This window comes from Phyllostomus discolor, chromosome 2, assembly GCF_004126475.2.
Source record: "Phyllostomus discolor isolate MPI-MPIP mPhyDis1 chromosome 2, mPhyDis1.pri.v3, whole genome shotgun sequence".
Taxonomy (NCBI): domain Eukaryota; kingdom Metazoa; phylum Chordata; class Mammalia; order Chiroptera; family Phyllostomidae; genus Phyllostomus; species Phyllostomus discolor.
In genome coordinates this window covers 187613632-187630816 of record NC_040904.2, presented here as the reverse complement: position 1 = coordinate 187630816, position 17185 = coordinate 187613632, and the positions used below count along the sequence as shown (strand labels likewise).

Sequence of the window (17185 nt, the reverse complement as noted above, 5' to 3'; positions counted from 1 at the left end):
TGCGTATGAGGTGTTTTTTAAAGTGAGTTTAGATTTTCCTTTTTTACTTCAAGTTGTTTGTTTAGTTACAAATTATCTCAAAGAATTTTTTTTCTTACATCACTGGAAAGGTAATTTTTTAAAAAATGGAACTTTTTCTTCCTCAGAAAACATCTTTTAAAACCAATGTCTTGATTTCTTCCAAATAGAAACTCCCCCAAAAGACCATGAATCCTCTTGTCAACTGGATGTGATGACTTTATATTTGTCGATAGCTTTACTTTATTGGACGTAGAGACCTGTTTTAGAATGTACTAGATTTGAGAGGAAATGAACTTCTCCCAGAATTTTCTCCTTTAGACTAACTTCATATCTTAAAAAATACAAATAGATTAAGTACCTACTGTGATCTACATATGAGGGTTGACCCAACTTGAATAACCTCTAGTTGGTAGCTTTTCTGCACTGATCCACATTTTTAAAAAAACATGAAGTAAAGCTATAAAAAGTGAGAGGACTCCATCTTTGGCACCCCTCTCTCACAGTGGAGTGAGGGGGCCCACCACTTACTGCACCAGCGGTTCTTATCCTCAGCCCACGAACGTACAAATAGATGTGAAGCTGTTTATCCACATGGAGGCCTGGGCCTTCATCCCTGCAGTTCCGTGTCCAGGGTAGACCTCAGGCATCTCCGCATTTCATAAGCTCCTTTGCTGGCACTAAAAGTCTCCTTTGGGAACCCAATCCTGTTTTGGTTTCAACAAACATTTATTGAGTCATTAATTATGTGCCATGTTAACCTATCCTCTATGCTAAGGACACAGAAATGAACAAATCTCTTCCCAGGAGATCCCCTACACAACCAGCAAAGAATTTCAGTAAAAGTTTTAGATGCTCAGTGTTCTAGACCAGCGTAGAGAGTGAGGGATATATTGTTATCTTTCAGCACTTTATTTTGGAATTGTGTTGACCCTTTTCCTCAGCTAATAAGCAACGTTCACGATAGTTTTAATGAAATATCTGAATGGATATAGACAGGTACAAGTCAAACTGTATTCATTTTAATCGCATTTGATTTCACACAGCGAGGTGCTGCAGGTGTATCTCATAAATCAGGTGCGTCCTTTCAGGTTGTTGACGAGTTCCCTGGGCAGCCCCTAGACTGTAAAGTTTCTACATTATTGATTTAAGGGGCGTTTTAAAATGTTATCAGCCACCTTCCAGACCATGATTAGTGTCACTCCTGAGAAGCAGAGGTTTAATATTTCATAATTTCATTGCAGATTTATGTTTTCCATATCCTTTTCCTTATAAAAGTACAAACTTATGCTAGAACTTCTCTTTAGAAGTGTTGCTGAACAGACTCACTGACACAACCAAATTGTATAAAAAAATCTATATGCAGAAGGGCCTCAATGATAGAAGTGCTCTTGGGGTTAACATGTATGCTAATATCCACTAATGGGGATGTTATTTTGTCGGGGACTGCCCTGCCTGGTCTCAGGAAGCTGTAACCCCCCATGACTTATGCTGAGTGAAAGACCTCCGGACCAGGAGCCACTAAGGAGGCAAAACTTATTTTCCTGGCATAAACACTGCCTGTTCTAATGCCTGGCTCTCATTGCATGATTGGCAGTCAACGATGGGTAACAATTCTCTAAGAAAGAGAATGAATCTAAGACAGACACAATCACGTGGAAATGCCCTAAGGGAAGAGACTCGGGGCTGTGGATATGAAGGGGTGATGGACATCAACCCCTGCCCCCTTCGCTTTGTTAAAGCCTGAGTCCTTGTGAGAAATCCAAGTCTCCTGGCTGCCTTTGTCTTCTCTGTTAACTGAGGCCTGTGGAAATAGCAGCCCAGACCAGAAACAGTGGACCCCCGGGGTAATCAGGCCTGGGACATAGAATATGCAAGATCCTGTGAGATCTGTTTGCTGGAGGATGTTATTAACTTGGAATATAAAGGCACAGACAGGAAACCTTTGGAACCTGTAGTCCTTTCACATGTTAAAACCCCAAACTTTGCCCAGAATCACAGTGGGGGTTCTGTCTGCACCTTTGTAAGTCACCTACTTCTTTTGATCTTTTCTGCCAGACTGTGAATCCACAAACTAAGTCTGTATTCTCAATAAAAATCTGCTCGGGAATGGATATGGCGTGCTCTCCACTAGAGAGAGTGGCCATGGCGCTCTCCATTGGAGAGAGTGGCCCTTCTGTCCCTATTTCCTCACAGGACCTGGTTGTCTCTGTGTATGTTTTTCTCATGTTTTGACAAGCATCCGCAGCAGAGATGGATACTGCTGGCCAGTACTATCCACGTTATTTTTTTAGCCTCTTCTCAATAAAGAACCTCATCACATTTATCTTCCCCACTCCTCCCAACTCCCCTCACTCTTACACAGTCATTTGGGTTCCAGAGCCATAGGCAAATGGAGTTAGAATCTGTACAGCTGCTGCTTAGCTATATGATGTTGTGTTATTGAGGCAGGGAAACCAGTTGGGAGGCCTTTGCTGATGTTCCTTGTGAGAACTGATGAGGAGCTAAACTAAAACAGTGGAAGTGAGGGTAGATAGGAAAGGGTGCATGGGGGCATATAGATGTGAAGAAGGCAGGACCTGACTGCTGATCAGTTTTGTGGGGTGTGATGAGGGAAATGGTAGAGTCCAAACTAACTGTGAGGGTTCTAGCCTGGGTTGGTAATGGGACTACTCATTTAGTGTTGTCTCCCTTCTCTAGTGTTCTGTTAGTAGTCACCCTCTGCTGGTGCTGCTTATGAAACCCTTAGCTATGAGTGGTCAAGTGCATGAGCTTAAGTGTTTGGGCCATGGGGTGTTTTCTTGATTGCTCCCATCTGTAGAGTCTCTATTGCATAGTCAAGGTCTTGAGACGAGTAAATCCAGATAAACAGGTTTTACTGTATATGAAACACATTTGTCCTTTTCTAATGGATTCAGGGGCATCATTTGTAAATATCAGGTATTGGCTGATTGTGTTATTTTGTGGTCACCATTAAAAACTACTGAAATGGGAAAAACCCCTACACTCTCTTCTGTTGTGCTTATTTAACTGGTTTGGCTGCTTTTTACGAGCTCTGTCCAGAAGCTGTCCAGCCATGTAATATGAAAAATAGAGACATTTATTGAAGAAGATACAAGATACAAGAAGCATTGTATACAGGACAATGACCCCTTATTCCCCTTCAAACTAGGTACCTTGGGACCTATCAGCTGCCCTGTTGTATTTTCCTGAACCTCATTGACAGTCCAAAAATTCTTCCCTTTCAAAGATGATTTTAGTTTTGGGAGAGGCCAGAAGTCACAGGGTACCAAATCTGGGCTGTAGCAGGGCTGAGTCATCTGGGTGATTTGCTGTTTCACTAAAAAACTCTGCATGAGACGTGATGCTCGAGTGGGCGCATTGTCGTGATGAAGCTGCTAGTTACCAGTTGCCCATAGCTATGGCCTTGTGAGTCATCTGAATAGTTTCCACAGAGGAATGTTTAAGCTTAATGCAAAATTTGATGCAGATGCATTGTTCTACTTGTTCAGTCATTTTGAATACAATGACCACACAGTACATGTGCTCACTCAGTGGCATCTACTGCCCCCAATGACTGGTACAGTGAAGTCGTCATTGTTCACACACGTGCATTCCAGTCCACTCTCCTTGGCTGCCAGGTTACATCGATGTTGCCCAAACTGTTCTCTTTATGTTAACAATGGCTAGAATTTTTCCAGACAGATCTCAAAAACTCTGTCTACTTACAACTTAGGGTAAAAAAAGTCCATGCAATTAAGCTGATTAAAACAACTGTCAACCCTCCTTGCTGATTGCTGCCCATTGGTTAGTGTGACCTTGCCAATTTGCTCCTTTTGTTCTAAATACACTTATGCGTCTTTTTCACCTCAAGAGGGAGGGCTGAAAGGTGTCTGCATAGGCTTACTTGTAGGAAAATAGAGTGAATGGGCCTTTGTGATGTGTTTTCCTATTTATTGACACATTTTTTTGTTTATCTCAGGTTCACAGCTGTAGTCTAAATGGTTGAGGTTTATGGCTTTTCGATAAGTGAAATGTTAATGAGGGTTTTTCACTCTCATTAGTGTCTCCTCAGAAGCAGTGACATTCTTCCCATTAATCCTGGGAAAGTCATTTTGTAGTGTGAATGGACATGAGTCAGTGATCTAAGCTCTTTTGCTGGGTGAATGGAAATAGACTGAAAAAGGAGAGTGAAAGAATCGAGACTTATGTTAATGCAGTACCATTTTCAAAAGTCACCTGGTAAAAGCAAACCTTGTTCTCTTTCCCACCTTCCCTTTCAGATAGGGTTTAAGCCAGCAGGAGGCATCCGCACGGCGAAGGATTCCCTCGCTTGGCTCTCCCTTGTGAAGGAGGAGCTAGGAGATGAGTGGCTGAAGCCAGAGCTCTTCCGAATAGGTGCCAGCGCTCTGCTTTTGGACATCGAGAGACAGGTGAGTCATAAGCCACTGTCCTTAGAACAAGTTGACAACTGATTTTGAGAAGGAAATGGAAAGTCATCTCTGGGGCTATGAGAACTAGAGGTGAACACTCAGCTGATTTACATCGTCATACCCAAGTCCCTGCTTTTTCTAAGCAAACCTGCTCCTTCCTGAAGTAGGTTGGATGGAGATTTTGCTGAAGTGCCTAATAGTAGGGCTTTATAATGAAATGTTAATTAAAATTATTAATTATTATATAATAGTATAATTATTATGAAACATTAAAATGAATGATATATAATAGTATAATTATTAATTGATATGTGTAATAATATAGTAATTATTAATTAATGTAACTGCTTTCCTCACAGATTTACCATCACGTGACTGGAAGATATGCAGCTTATCGTGATCTTCCAATGTCTTAAATCAGCAACGAATTCCAGAGAAGATTTTTTTTACAATGTTTAAAAATTATTTTTCTACATAATTTTTTAAATTACTTAATTAGAAAATGAGGGAACAGATACCTGCCTTTTTCTCCCTTGAAATTTCCATGGAATGTAATTCAAAGAATGAAAGAAAAATACCAACTAATCCACATACGGTACTCGTTTCAGGCTCATGTGAAATGGTCTTCACTACTAGGTCTGTACTGTTAACTTCGTGAAGGTTCTCTCTTAAACACTGTGAGTAAAATGTTAATGATAGCTTTGACAACATGCAGTTCGAAGGGGAAAAATGTTAAACTGCCCAAGAAACGTGCTGTAGCGAAGGAGGTCGCGCGTCCCTGACCCGCCACTGTGCTGGAGAGACTCCAGGAGGCGCTGGCAAGGCACTGATTTCCTGCCATGAAAATCCGTCTTTAATTTTGGCAACAGATAGGCTCTTTTATTAATTGTTTTGTTAATGAAGTTTCTGTCATTATTTACAAAACTATGAATGTCGTGTGTTTTAAATAAAAAAACCCTTGTATTTGTTTATTTTTAACTTTAAATTATAATAGTACATACTGAAAAATTAATCCATGAAATATATGAAGAGGTTTTATTAATGATTTTTTGAATCCTGAATCTCTCCAGTAGACTCCTTGGGTATTTATCTCAGATAAAGCACCCCTTCCCAGTACATTAGTAGTGAATACAACTTAGGTACATATTCTGAAACTTTGAAGATTTTTCTGGTATAGCGAATAGGGGTAAAACAGCAGAAAATAATGTAGCACAATACGTGTTAAACCCTTTACATACATCAGCTTATTTAATCCTTGTTTAATCCCTTCAACAGCTATGTAAGTACATTAAGGTTTAAATCCTTCCAAAAATGAATACTGATATTATCATCCTCTTATACAGATGAGGGACTGAGGCACAGAGAGCTTGCGGAAGTTGCCAGAGGTCACAGAGCTTAAAAGTAGCAGTCCAGAACCAAGCCCAGGCAGACAGCAGGGCTCCCAAGTCTGTGCGGTCACGCCCGTGTGTGCCCGTCCCTGCACACACACAGACACACCAAGCTCTGCGCTGTCGTCTCCGGCTTCCTTTGCCCACTGAGGTCTCTCAGCTTTACACCTCCACCTGTTCTGCTTGCTAGCACCTTTACCACATTATAGAACCTCTTTGTTCTTCAATTGTGATTTCTGATGGAATCTTTTCCTTCCTGAATGTGTCTCCAGCTACTCACAAATGAGAAATGCTAGACTGGGAGTCAGTAGTGTTTGCATCTCTCATCTGCCGAAGAATTCTGGCCTGGCCTCTTCCTCGTTCTCACTTTGTGACCTTGGTCCAGTCAGTTCACCTCTCTGGATCTCAGTTTCTTCATCTGTGAAATGAAAGAGTTGAGGCAGGTGGTATCAAGGTGCTTTCAGCCCTGGAGTTATAGTACCTTAAGGATAATGATAACAAATCCAAGAAAATGTTTTATGGCTATAAAGAGAAAAATTGATTGTAGCAATCTAAATTGGAATTTGCCTCTCAGGAGTCAATTAGGCAAGTCCCTCAAAGCACCTCTCCAACTCTAAGTGAAAGGACTAAAGTAAGGATGGAAAAGTAATCCTGCTTTCATCCAGCACCTTCAGAAAGTTGACTTTTGACTTATGCCTTTAGATATGGTCATTGACTCCAAATGCCATATCCTCCTTCATAACGTGACTGACCAGCTCAGTGGTCAGTCACCTTTGGAGAAGAACTTTGTAGTAAATAATTGCATTCTATCACCTTTGAAGCTATTCCAATTTCTCAGGGAGTCTGTTTTCCTCCTGTTAAACCCAGCTGGTCATTTTAGTTGATCAAGTGAACAGGCATCGTTATCTTCAATTCTAATTTATATGAGGCATCCACTGAAATTGACCTCTGCAGACAATTACAGATTCACATAGGAAATTAAGACTGGTGAATCCCTCAGACCTATTAGAGGCTGATGAGCATGGCCTGATCTAAAGGTAAATAATCTTGTATTTTGTGGGGACAGTTCATTCCAAGGACTATTGGCCCTTCATCAGGAATGTTACCTTACCTGGCTCTCGAAATGAAATGTAACTTAGATGACTAATTGGAGGACCCCAGTAAATGCTGATTGCTGTGAAAGCATAAGAGGAAGAGGTCATTTTTGAGGTGACTCTGATTTTACTACAAGCAGATGTGTCTGCTTGAGAACCCTGGGATCAGATGCTTTGTGCAGTCAGAAAATGAGTTCTGTGTTACGTTTAAAGCTTCGAAGTCAATAAAAGCAATCTCCCTGAAAATTGTCACAATTGTTCAATAAAGCATGTTAAGTCTTCAAGTTATTTTAATACAACCAATCATAAAGTTTAGGGGCCTAAAATTCTGTCCATCATTTTTTACATGAGAAAAGACACATATGCAAGGTCACATAGAAAGTCATACCTGGGCCCATAACCTAGATCCACATCATGCCATGAGATATTCTGCAGGACATAGCCAGGGCTTTGGAATTGAAAATTCCTCAATTGTTTATAAACCCTGCCATACCTGGTTTATTTGTCAGCATGTGAATGGTAGACTTTGAAAAGACTCACTTTAGCCTTCTAAGTAGTGCTTTGGCAAAGACCAACCACTTAAATAAATTCAGTCCAAATGATAGTGTGGTTAATTTTATCTGTTAGACTTTCAGAATTTTTGGTGACCTCAAGAACCGAATTTTTTTTTTTTAAAGGAAGTTCAATGTTGCTTTGTATAAGAAAAAAAAGATGGGGGCTTATTTGGATTCTAGTTTGTCTACAAATGGAGAGAAAATGATTAGTGTAATCACTAAACAGTTTCATAAATACAGAATCATCTCACTGTGGTTATTGCAGCACTAATGGGAAATTTAGACAAATTAGTTTGTATGAAATACAGCACCTGAGGAGAACTGTTCACCATGGGAACTGTTTCAGATATCTACCTGGACGTGCGTCCTCACAAGAACATGACATGGTGTCTCTCCTGATGGAGCAGGCAGTTTGCTATGTTATACGTGTATGTCTTAAGCCCAGTCTCGAAGAACCAAATCAGTTTCTTTGGAAAAATCAGCTGGCACTTGTAGTTCAGAGGGAGACCAGTATTAACAGTATTAATTTTTCTTCCATCAATTCGATCATTTTTTATACAACATAAATAGGGCCAGAGTGCAGGAATAGAAAGAAAGAGAATTTGATTAAACTTTCCAAGGAAATGAAATGCTATGCCCATTTTGGCACTAGGAAAAAGGTATAAGGTGAAATCAATTTCTACAGTTGTTTTCCCGATCATGCGCAAGAGTCTTGCCTCCCGAAAGAACATACGTATTTTATAACCACCACCAAATGATCCTCTCCAGAAATGACCACACGTAACATCTGGCTGATACATAAAATATGTAGTAAAAATAATCATTTTTAATTAACTAAAACCTGCTCGGGAGAGAGAGTCAGAGGAATAGCCATCTGGTCGGTTCTTATTTAATAGGACAAATGAGGATCAGAATGTTGAATGCAATATATGTGAACTACTTAGTGACCTTATGATGAACTAAAACTTAGAAAGAACAGAGGTGTGGGGGAGGAACCAGAATATATAGAAAGGACAAAGTTTGTTTTAATTTTTAGTAGTATTGATACATCTTGTACTGTAAAATGTAGGTAGAATAGAAGAAGCCTAGGTTTTGTGGCATTTTCTGTGATTCAATGACAGGAAATGAGTTTTAATTATTTGAGTAGTAAAATGAGGTTATATTTGATTCCGGAGCTTGACAAGGATGATGAAAAGTTTCAGAAAATCATTGTAAGTAAAGGTAAAGGGACCCTGGAGAAGATCGAAGGGTACTTGATGTCAAACGGTCCCAGGAATGGGTACCTCTGCCTGAGGTGTTAATAAGGAAGAGTTCTGCGTTTCCTATGTAGAAGAAGAAATGAGTTTATGGTACATGTGAAGTTAGGTTAGTGCTAGGGAAGCATTCCTTTAATGCTCTAAAATGTGTTATTAAGGTGGTACATTTGCTATTCCCTTTCAGAAGCAGATTCTCCTTTGATGGGAGTGCTCAGTTGTACTGCCAAAGAAAACAGTATCCTAACTACTTCTCTAAACTGGTATACAACAGAAATACTGGGGCAGTTTATAAAGGAGAGAATTCCAGCCCCACCCCTAGAGTTTCCAGTTCTGTAAATGGGCTATGGGACCCCAGAATTGGCATTTCCCAGAAGTTCCCAGTTGATGGTGACACTATGGCCTGGGAACCACACTTGAAGAACCCCTCAACCAGAATGCCTGCGCTCATCACCTCGATTCCAAAGTAGATGCATCTTTCAGTAGTAAAACCCACCAGCTGTGGCAGCTCTAAGTCATGAAACTCCAGGATAACAGTGTACATTTGTTGCTTTTCATAGCCAAGAACAAGAGACAGGACAATGGAAATGACATTATCCCTTAATCCTTTCACAGTAGGCAGTGAACTCGATTATACTTCAGACTTAAAGCAAGCTTTGGAGCCTGGAATAAACATTTCAGATGAGGTTAGACTCATTATCCCCAAAATCTTCCAAGGGATTTCAGCAAGCCGACATAGTAAGGTTCAGCTCGATGTGATTTTTACCTATTTAGAGTGCCTCAGCTTTTGGTGATTCCAGTGTAATTGCACTTAAAACCAAGACCTATTTTTAACACAGCCCATCTTTAACATATTTGAACTAGATAAAAGGTTCTAGGAAGGGACATTTCACAGACACTTGGCTTCTTAATTTGAAGGTACCGTGTAAATGATCTCCAGACTGGGGTTAATGAAAACATTAGGTCCTTGTTCTTTTTAACACAAAAAGATGTTTTAAAATTTTTTATCTTTTTAAGTGTGTGTTCTACCAGATTATACATGGTCAGGCATGGTTCATAGTTGCGGAAAACAGAACTCCCCTCTACCTAGTTTAAGCAGGAAATAAATTTATTTTTAGAGTATATTGAGTACTTATAGAATAGGAAGGCCAAATCACTGGGCATAGAGGCAGCCGGCTATGAATAACACCTGAAACCTCTCTTTAGAACTAACTGCTCCAGGGAAGACCCAAGGCTACCACCTTTGGGCACTTAATACCCAATTGGTGCCTTTGCCACCCTTGCAAGCAGAGCCCTCATTTAACACAATGGCCAAAGATGGATCCATTGCTGTCCTGGGTAGCAAACACCTGTGTGGCTTGTCTGCTTTGTCGGAGCCTCAGTCACATGCCTGTGCTCTAGCTGTAAAGGAAGCTGGGAATGCACATTTGGCCTTCTGGCGGGGGAAATGGCACATAGTATTCAAAAGTGGCACATGGTACCGATAGTTGTCAACTCCACTATAAGAAGGTGGTACTGGAGCGATTGTTCATACTTTGTGGTAGGAAAGGACTTACTGCCCCTTGGCTATATTTCCACTGCCAGTCAGTCTCTACAGCTGAATTCTATATGTAGTCCCCCCTCGTCTCTTGGTTCTGTTCATTGGGTCTAGAGAAATCCCTGAAGCTCTTGCATTTACTCTTGCCAGCAATATATGAGAGTACATCTTTCCCAAAGTACTTAAATTTCTGTATCTCTAGACAGCTATCTATTGACTTCCTACCAGGAATAACGATAAAATTAGTTTTTTTCCAATTCCTCCCAAACTCACCTTATTCTTGATATTACCTAATTTTTCATAGCATATTCTTTAGACTTAGAAATATACTTATAGCTCTATTACATGATTTATCAGCTTCAATAATCTTCCTACCCTCAGCTCTATCAGATAAGAAAATCAGCATATCGACATGACTACCCACCATCTGTCTTCCTCTGCTTCAAGCCTTTGCTATTATTATTTCTATGTCATTAGAGTTTGTAATGTGTAATTTTGTCCTGTGACCATAATCTCCGCAGTCATTCTAGTTTTAGTCCTACAGTTAAATGAAGTCAATACTTAGTATCAGTACTCCATTTATCTCTTTGCTTTTCAAAACTTGACCTACAGTAGTTTCTTCAAGAAGAGTTTGAGGTATATTTCCTGAGTTTTCACAAGCTCAAAAAAATGTTCATTTTCATCACACTTTAATGACTATTTGTATACAATCCTTGGATCAAACACTTTACTTCCTGAGGACTGTTCTGTTGTTCCAATGTCTTCTGACATTGAGTGTTGCTGTGGGAAGTAACATTTGGACTTAAAAGTTTTGCCACGACTCACAACAGTTATTTTTTCCTTTCAATTCCAGTAACTTTACTAAAACATGATTTATACAAAAAATTTTTGTATAATTTTTTCCTGGAGTCTGGTGTGCCCTCTCAATTTATAGAATTATGACATATTTCTGGGAAGTGATATTGAAGTACATCTTTAACTTTTCCCCTATTTTATTATTTTCCACCTCTTCTTCAGGATAATGAAGTTTATTCAGTTTATTGCAGTATAGTAAGGTCTTTTTTATCTGTTCTGTCTAGCTAGTATTTTTTCTAATTCTTTTGAATTTTTTTTCTACCTAAAAGAATTGCACTCCTTTTGGATTCCTAACATTTTTGTTTCTTTCCATGTTTTTAGCTTTTTAGCAGAATGTGGTTGCTGCCAGTGAAGCGTATGTTTCCCGGGCTCTGTCAAATCGTCTTTCCCTTCCTATTGTGTTGCAGTATGTTTCCCAAGTCCTTGTATATTTGATATGAGCTCTTGCTTTATAGATAAGGTAGCTTTGTTTAGATTTTTTTTAAGTATGGCAAATACATGTGGGCCTAATTTTTATCTGCTTTATGGAGATTTTTTTTTTCTGGTAAGTAGTATTCTTTGTCTTCCATTTTATCTCTGTGCATTTCCTCTCTTACTTTCTTGTAGTAGCTTTGCATAGATACTGTGGTTTTTTCCTGATCAGCTACTGCAGGAAGTTTGCGTGGAAGAGATGTCAAGCCTGTGTCCTGGGCCAACAGGAATTCTTACTGTTCACAGACAGACACATTGTTCCTTATAACACAGATTGTGTGAGTGAATTATTTTGGCTTTAATTACCTCTTGTCACACAACAATGGCTTTACTCACGCTACAGTTCTGTTCTCTGGCTCTGCCTCAACAACAAGCTGCTTCCTGCAAACATGGGGTCCCTGTATGATTTTTTTCCCCTTTAACCCTAACTCCTCTGCTTCTCTTTGATGTCAAACTGGGTCCAGGGGACACCTGCTGCTGGTCTAGGTACCTGTTCCTATTGATCCGTAGAAGTTATGGATCCACCAGCCTAGGGTGTGACACCTACTTTGATCTGCTGACTTTTTCTGATGCAAAGGATTTAGAATTGGTATAAATGTTACATTTTCATAGAACTGTTAGTTGTGTTTGGGATGAATGTAAATTTGGCTTCACTTTGAAATCAGTAGTAGAAACAACAGCAACTTTAAAACAGAAAGTGCTGAGAAATGGGGATTGGAGCAGCAGTGTCCGAAGCTTATGGTGTGATTCATATCTAACCCCCAGGTACAACGTCTTCCGAATTGGACTGTGGAGGGAATAACAAAGAGGTAACACTGAACTTAGAAAGTGTGTGGTATACAGAAGCTGTTCAAAAGGTTCCCATTATACCTTCTACTACCATGATCACACTACCAAAAAAAGGTAGAAAATCATCCATGTAAAATATAGTATTTTGGTAATAGAAACCTAGTCTTTTGCCCTGTCTGGTGTAGCTCAGTGGATTGAGCACAGTCCTGCGGATCAAAGGGTTGCTGGTTTGATTCCCAGTCAGGGCACATGCCTGGGTTATGGGCCAGGTCTCCAATAGGGGGTGTGTGAGAGGCAACCACACACTGATATTTCTCTCCCTCTCTCTCTTCTCTTCCCCTCTCTCTAAAAATAAATATAATCTTTAAAAAACCAATATTTTTATGAGTATAAACATGCTTCCTGCTCCAGTTCCTCCTGCTGGTCATCCTTGAAGCCCATCCATCATCAGAACAGAAGATTCAAAATCAGAAGCCATGTCTCCCCATCTTCTGACTTCATAGTCAAGACTGGTTTCTATAATTCTTGAAATTATTCTTATAATAAAAGTATTGCTTTGTATCTTTCTCTGATTCTACTTTTGCCTGTCAGGGTTTGGGGGGAAAGGTTGGGGAAGGGGTGGGGAAGTTGTCTCCACCAGGCAGTGCCAGGACTGGCACACTGATTTCTTACATGGAGCTTTGAGAGCCTGGCACTTAGGAGCAGAGAGAAATCTGCGCCAGCAAAGAGGCTCTAAGTGAATCTCTCAATGAACAGGTGGGGCAGGTTAGGCAAACAGATTTTAAAAACTACGAGATCACAGAATAAGAAATCGGGAGCAGGTGGCAAACAGGGACGGTCTGAGACTGGTTGGTTGGCCTGTGTATTCTCCCTTTATTGTGATGACACTACGTCTGGAACTTGTAAAATGACAGGAGCAAAGCACACAGTCTGGCATTCAGTCTGCCTGTCTGTGTGGCCTTTCTGCCCAGCCTCGTAACCACTTATAACCTCTTACAATATCTGGGAAAATACCTTAATGAGGGTTGGTGCTGCAGATTCATTTGTTAAATTGATTTAGAACATACTTATTAGCCTAGATAAGTACAGGGAAGGTATGATTATAAAATAAGACTGATCCACAGGATGAGCACAAAAAATCAGTGCCATCCAGGTGGACAAAATACAGCTTTGCTAGTGAATGGAGTTCCTAAATAAATGCACGCTATGTGTTTTCAGAGGAGTTTTTCATAAAATAACCACAACTTGAGTTTAATGCATTTCATTTAGGAGAGGACAATGATACATTTTACAAATAGTTTCTATAATTTAAGAGTTAAAACTTGCCAGATGAGTGGCAAATGCATGAAAAAAATGGTTTGGGAAAACAATTTTTATTCATTAAGTTGTTTGTTTTGCTGGATAAAGCACATATCTTTTTTAAGGCAATGTTTATTTTATGTTTTGAGTGGCAGCAAAAATAATTGCATGTTTGAAATCTTTGAAATATGTTTTAATGTTTTTTAAATGACCTAAGAGCAAACGTGCCAAATTTACCCACTGCTTAAGCCATTCCATGGTTGAAAGTGAGCTTCACTTTCCAAGCTTTTGGAACTATTTAATATGTTGTTTGATTATATCTTTTAACTGCTGTCAGTGTCTGTACCTGGTGGAGTGATTAGAACATTTGACACACCTACGGCAAGTTTTTGCAAAGAGGAGATATTATAGTTCTGTAAATGCCTGATTTGAGCTCTAAAAAATGGATATAAATACTCTAATATAATAAAATTATGCAAGCATGGACTTATAATAGGATTCATTGGTCGATGCAACATCTATATGACTGGTATATATGCTGAAAATTAGTTTTCAAAAAAAGACTAACTGCTTTTCTAATTTAAAAATCTTTTCAATTTGATGGAATAAAGTAAAAGGATTTAGATAAGTCTATAAATTTCAGATTCAAGATTAGTCTCTAGTGTTTCTTGTTAAATGTATATTTTAAGTAACTGGGAATTTATAGAATTGTAGAATTTTTTGAACACATTTTCTGGTACTGCCTAGTAATTCAGAATTTACTGTATACTTAGTATGTGGTAGGTGCTGTTCTAAGTACTTTATAAGTAATAACTATTTAATCCTTACAACATACCTATAAGGTTGGTATGATTGCTGTCATTTTACAGATGAGTTCATGGAGGCAGAGACACATGAAGTGATTTAGGTCACACTTATAGCTGAGATTTGAGGCTAGTTAGTTACTCTTGGCTCCAGCATCCATACTTTTAACAACTGTGACAGATTTTGAGCCAGCCACTTTGGTAAAATGCAGCCTTTGTGCCATAATTCCAAGAAAAGGAAACTCAGAATTTCAGGGGGGTGAAAGTGGATCCCCAATGGTCATTCAACCGTCCTACCAATGGCCATGCTCTCGAACAGTGTGCAGGCTGCCATGGATATGGGGAAACAGCAATGCAGTGGAACCTCTGTAATTAGTGAGCTGTTCAGGGGCAGAAACAGTGCCCTCCTTGTAGGTTAAATATGTTATATTAGGCTTTTATTATATTTACTGCTGGGTCTTAGGATCTGGGATTTGGCCCATGTTATTTCCACATCCTTGTATACTTAGCTGTGTTACTGTAGGTTTCTACCATTACAGCTATAAATACAAAACACACAAATGCACAAAGGCATCTACCCAAGTATAACATTACTAGGGGAATGGGAAGGATAAAATACGAATTGTTAGGTGTAGGGGATAATTACTGGTGATGCTGGTCTGGTTAGATATTGAGAATAGTTTGGAAACATTTCAGGGACATCATGAAAGTTGAGTATGGATTTGTGGGCATCAAATGAACTAGAGAGATTTCAGATGGTGCAATGACATGGGTGAACTGTTTCATGGAAAAGGGTGCCTGTGTGCTTAGTGCGTCCTGATTTGCTGATGGAATAAACATGGAGGATAAAAGTCTGAGAGCCATATCAGAGATGCTGTCATAGATACAGCTGCCCCAAGTTTCTGAAGGCAGAATATTTGTGTCTGTTATACCTTGCATGTAATAGTCGTAATACCCCTTGTTGAATTTATTTACATGTATGAAAATGTTATGTAAGCAGAGGGAGGCTATATCAGGAAGTTAAGCTTCATACAGTAGGTAATGTTTGAGGATGACTAGGGGTTTTGTCAATAGAAAATGTTAGACTTTGTAACTCTCAGACTTGCCTGCATTGAAACTCCAGCAATTCATGGATTGCAGTTCAGAGTTTCCTACCCCGGCACTGGTTCCCACAGTGATTTCTGACTGTGAGTCTTTGCTCTCATAAGCCACAACTCCATTTGCCCATCTCTCCAATCTTGGGAGCAGCATTCTCTCTTATGGGTCCTCCCCTTTCTTCTGGATCCAAGAAGAGTTGTTGATTTTGCAGTCTCTTCAGCTTTTTACTTGTTAAGATGGTGTGACCGCTTCCAAGCTTCTTGCATGTGAAATGAGAAACCAGAAGTGAAAAATTAAAATAAAACGAATGCTTTAAAATTTGTCTAAAATCTCCATTAGTAGATTTAAAAAATAAATAAATAAATTCATATAGGTCTGCAGTCCATAGCCAATTTGTACCAATGGCGATGTCTTGGTTTTGACAATGTGCTACAGGTCAGGTAAGATGTCCCAATGCAGGAACCTCGATGAAGGGTGTACTCTGGACTATATTTTGCAACTTGTGAATCTATAACTATTTTAAAATGAAGTTTTTGAAGTAAAAGAATCTAGAGAAAACATTTGCAACACAACAAGGAAAAAAATCAATGCCTTAGTATAGAAAATGCTTATCAATCAATAAAACGCTGTAGTGGAAAAGTGAGCCGTAAGTGGGAACAGGTATTTGTATAACATAGGTGCTAAATTTATGAAGTTGTTCAAACTCAATGACACTCAAGAAAGAGCAAAGAGAAGACATCGATTCCTATTTATCAGCCTGGCAATGATGAACAACAGACATAATGATGCCAAGCGTTGCCAAGCGTTGCCAAGTGTTGCCAAGTGTGTGGGTAATTAGGCAGTCCATCTACTTCTAGTAGAAGGGTAATTTGGCAAAATTTGGAAGAAGTCAACTTGATAACACACAAAGACGCAAAAAGGTATAATTTCACATATGAGAATTTACCTTAAGAAATAGGATGTGCACAAATATATAAGAATGTCCACCAAACCTTATTTATAATAATAAATCATAAGGAATAGTAATAGAAAAATGGTTAAATGAACACAAGAGAATACCATAGAAAGATATTAAAGGCTGTGGGAAAATAATATGAAGTATAAAAATCAAAGTAAAAAAAATAATATGAAAGTGTATGTATAATATAATGCCAATTATATTTCCAAAGGTTACACATAGAAAGAAAAACATGGAAATAACAAAATGGCAATAATTGGATACCCCAGGGTAGTGGGATCATGTATGATTTATTTTCTTCTTTGAGATTGTTTTTTGTTTTTAAATGTATTATTTTCATAACTAATGCAATAAGTAAAACAGATTTTATAAAATCTGTCAACCAAATTTATTAAACTTCTATTACTCTAGGTGGTATGGGAATACTACTCTTTTATACTTTCAATTTGCTGATATAATCTAAAGGGTAAGCTAATATAAAAATGGTAGGCACATCTCAACATGCAGAAAATCAAGTAAAGCTGTGTAGAGAGCTAAGAGGAAGTCTGTGTGAAGAAAAAAATGTGGACTTGGCAGTCAGACAGATCTGGCTTTAAATCCTACCTTTGTTGGTTTAAAAAGTTCAGTTTTCTCAT

General features: G+C 38.9%; 1 protein-coding gene across 2 annotated transcripts in view; it reads left to right on the top strand.

Moving 5' to 3' along the window:
* DERA (deoxyribose-phosphate aldolase) overlaps positions 1 to 12497 on the top strand; it is a 101770-nt gene extending 89273 nt beyond the window's left edge. Inside the window, exons 7-8 of one of the 2 annotated variants that reach the window (XM_036019299.1) lie at positions 4302 to 4451; positions 4811 to 12497. In XM_036019299.1, coding sequence (XP_035875192.1) covers positions 4302 to 4451; positions 4811 to 4867 — 207 coding nt within the window. In that variant the 3' untranslated portion in view covers positions 4868 to 12497. The remainder of the gene's footprint in view (positions 1 to 4301; positions 4452 to 4810) is intronic. The other variant, XM_028532891.2, reaches the window with a different exon arrangement.
* The last annotated feature ends 4688 nt before the right edge of the window (positions 12498 to 17185 follow it).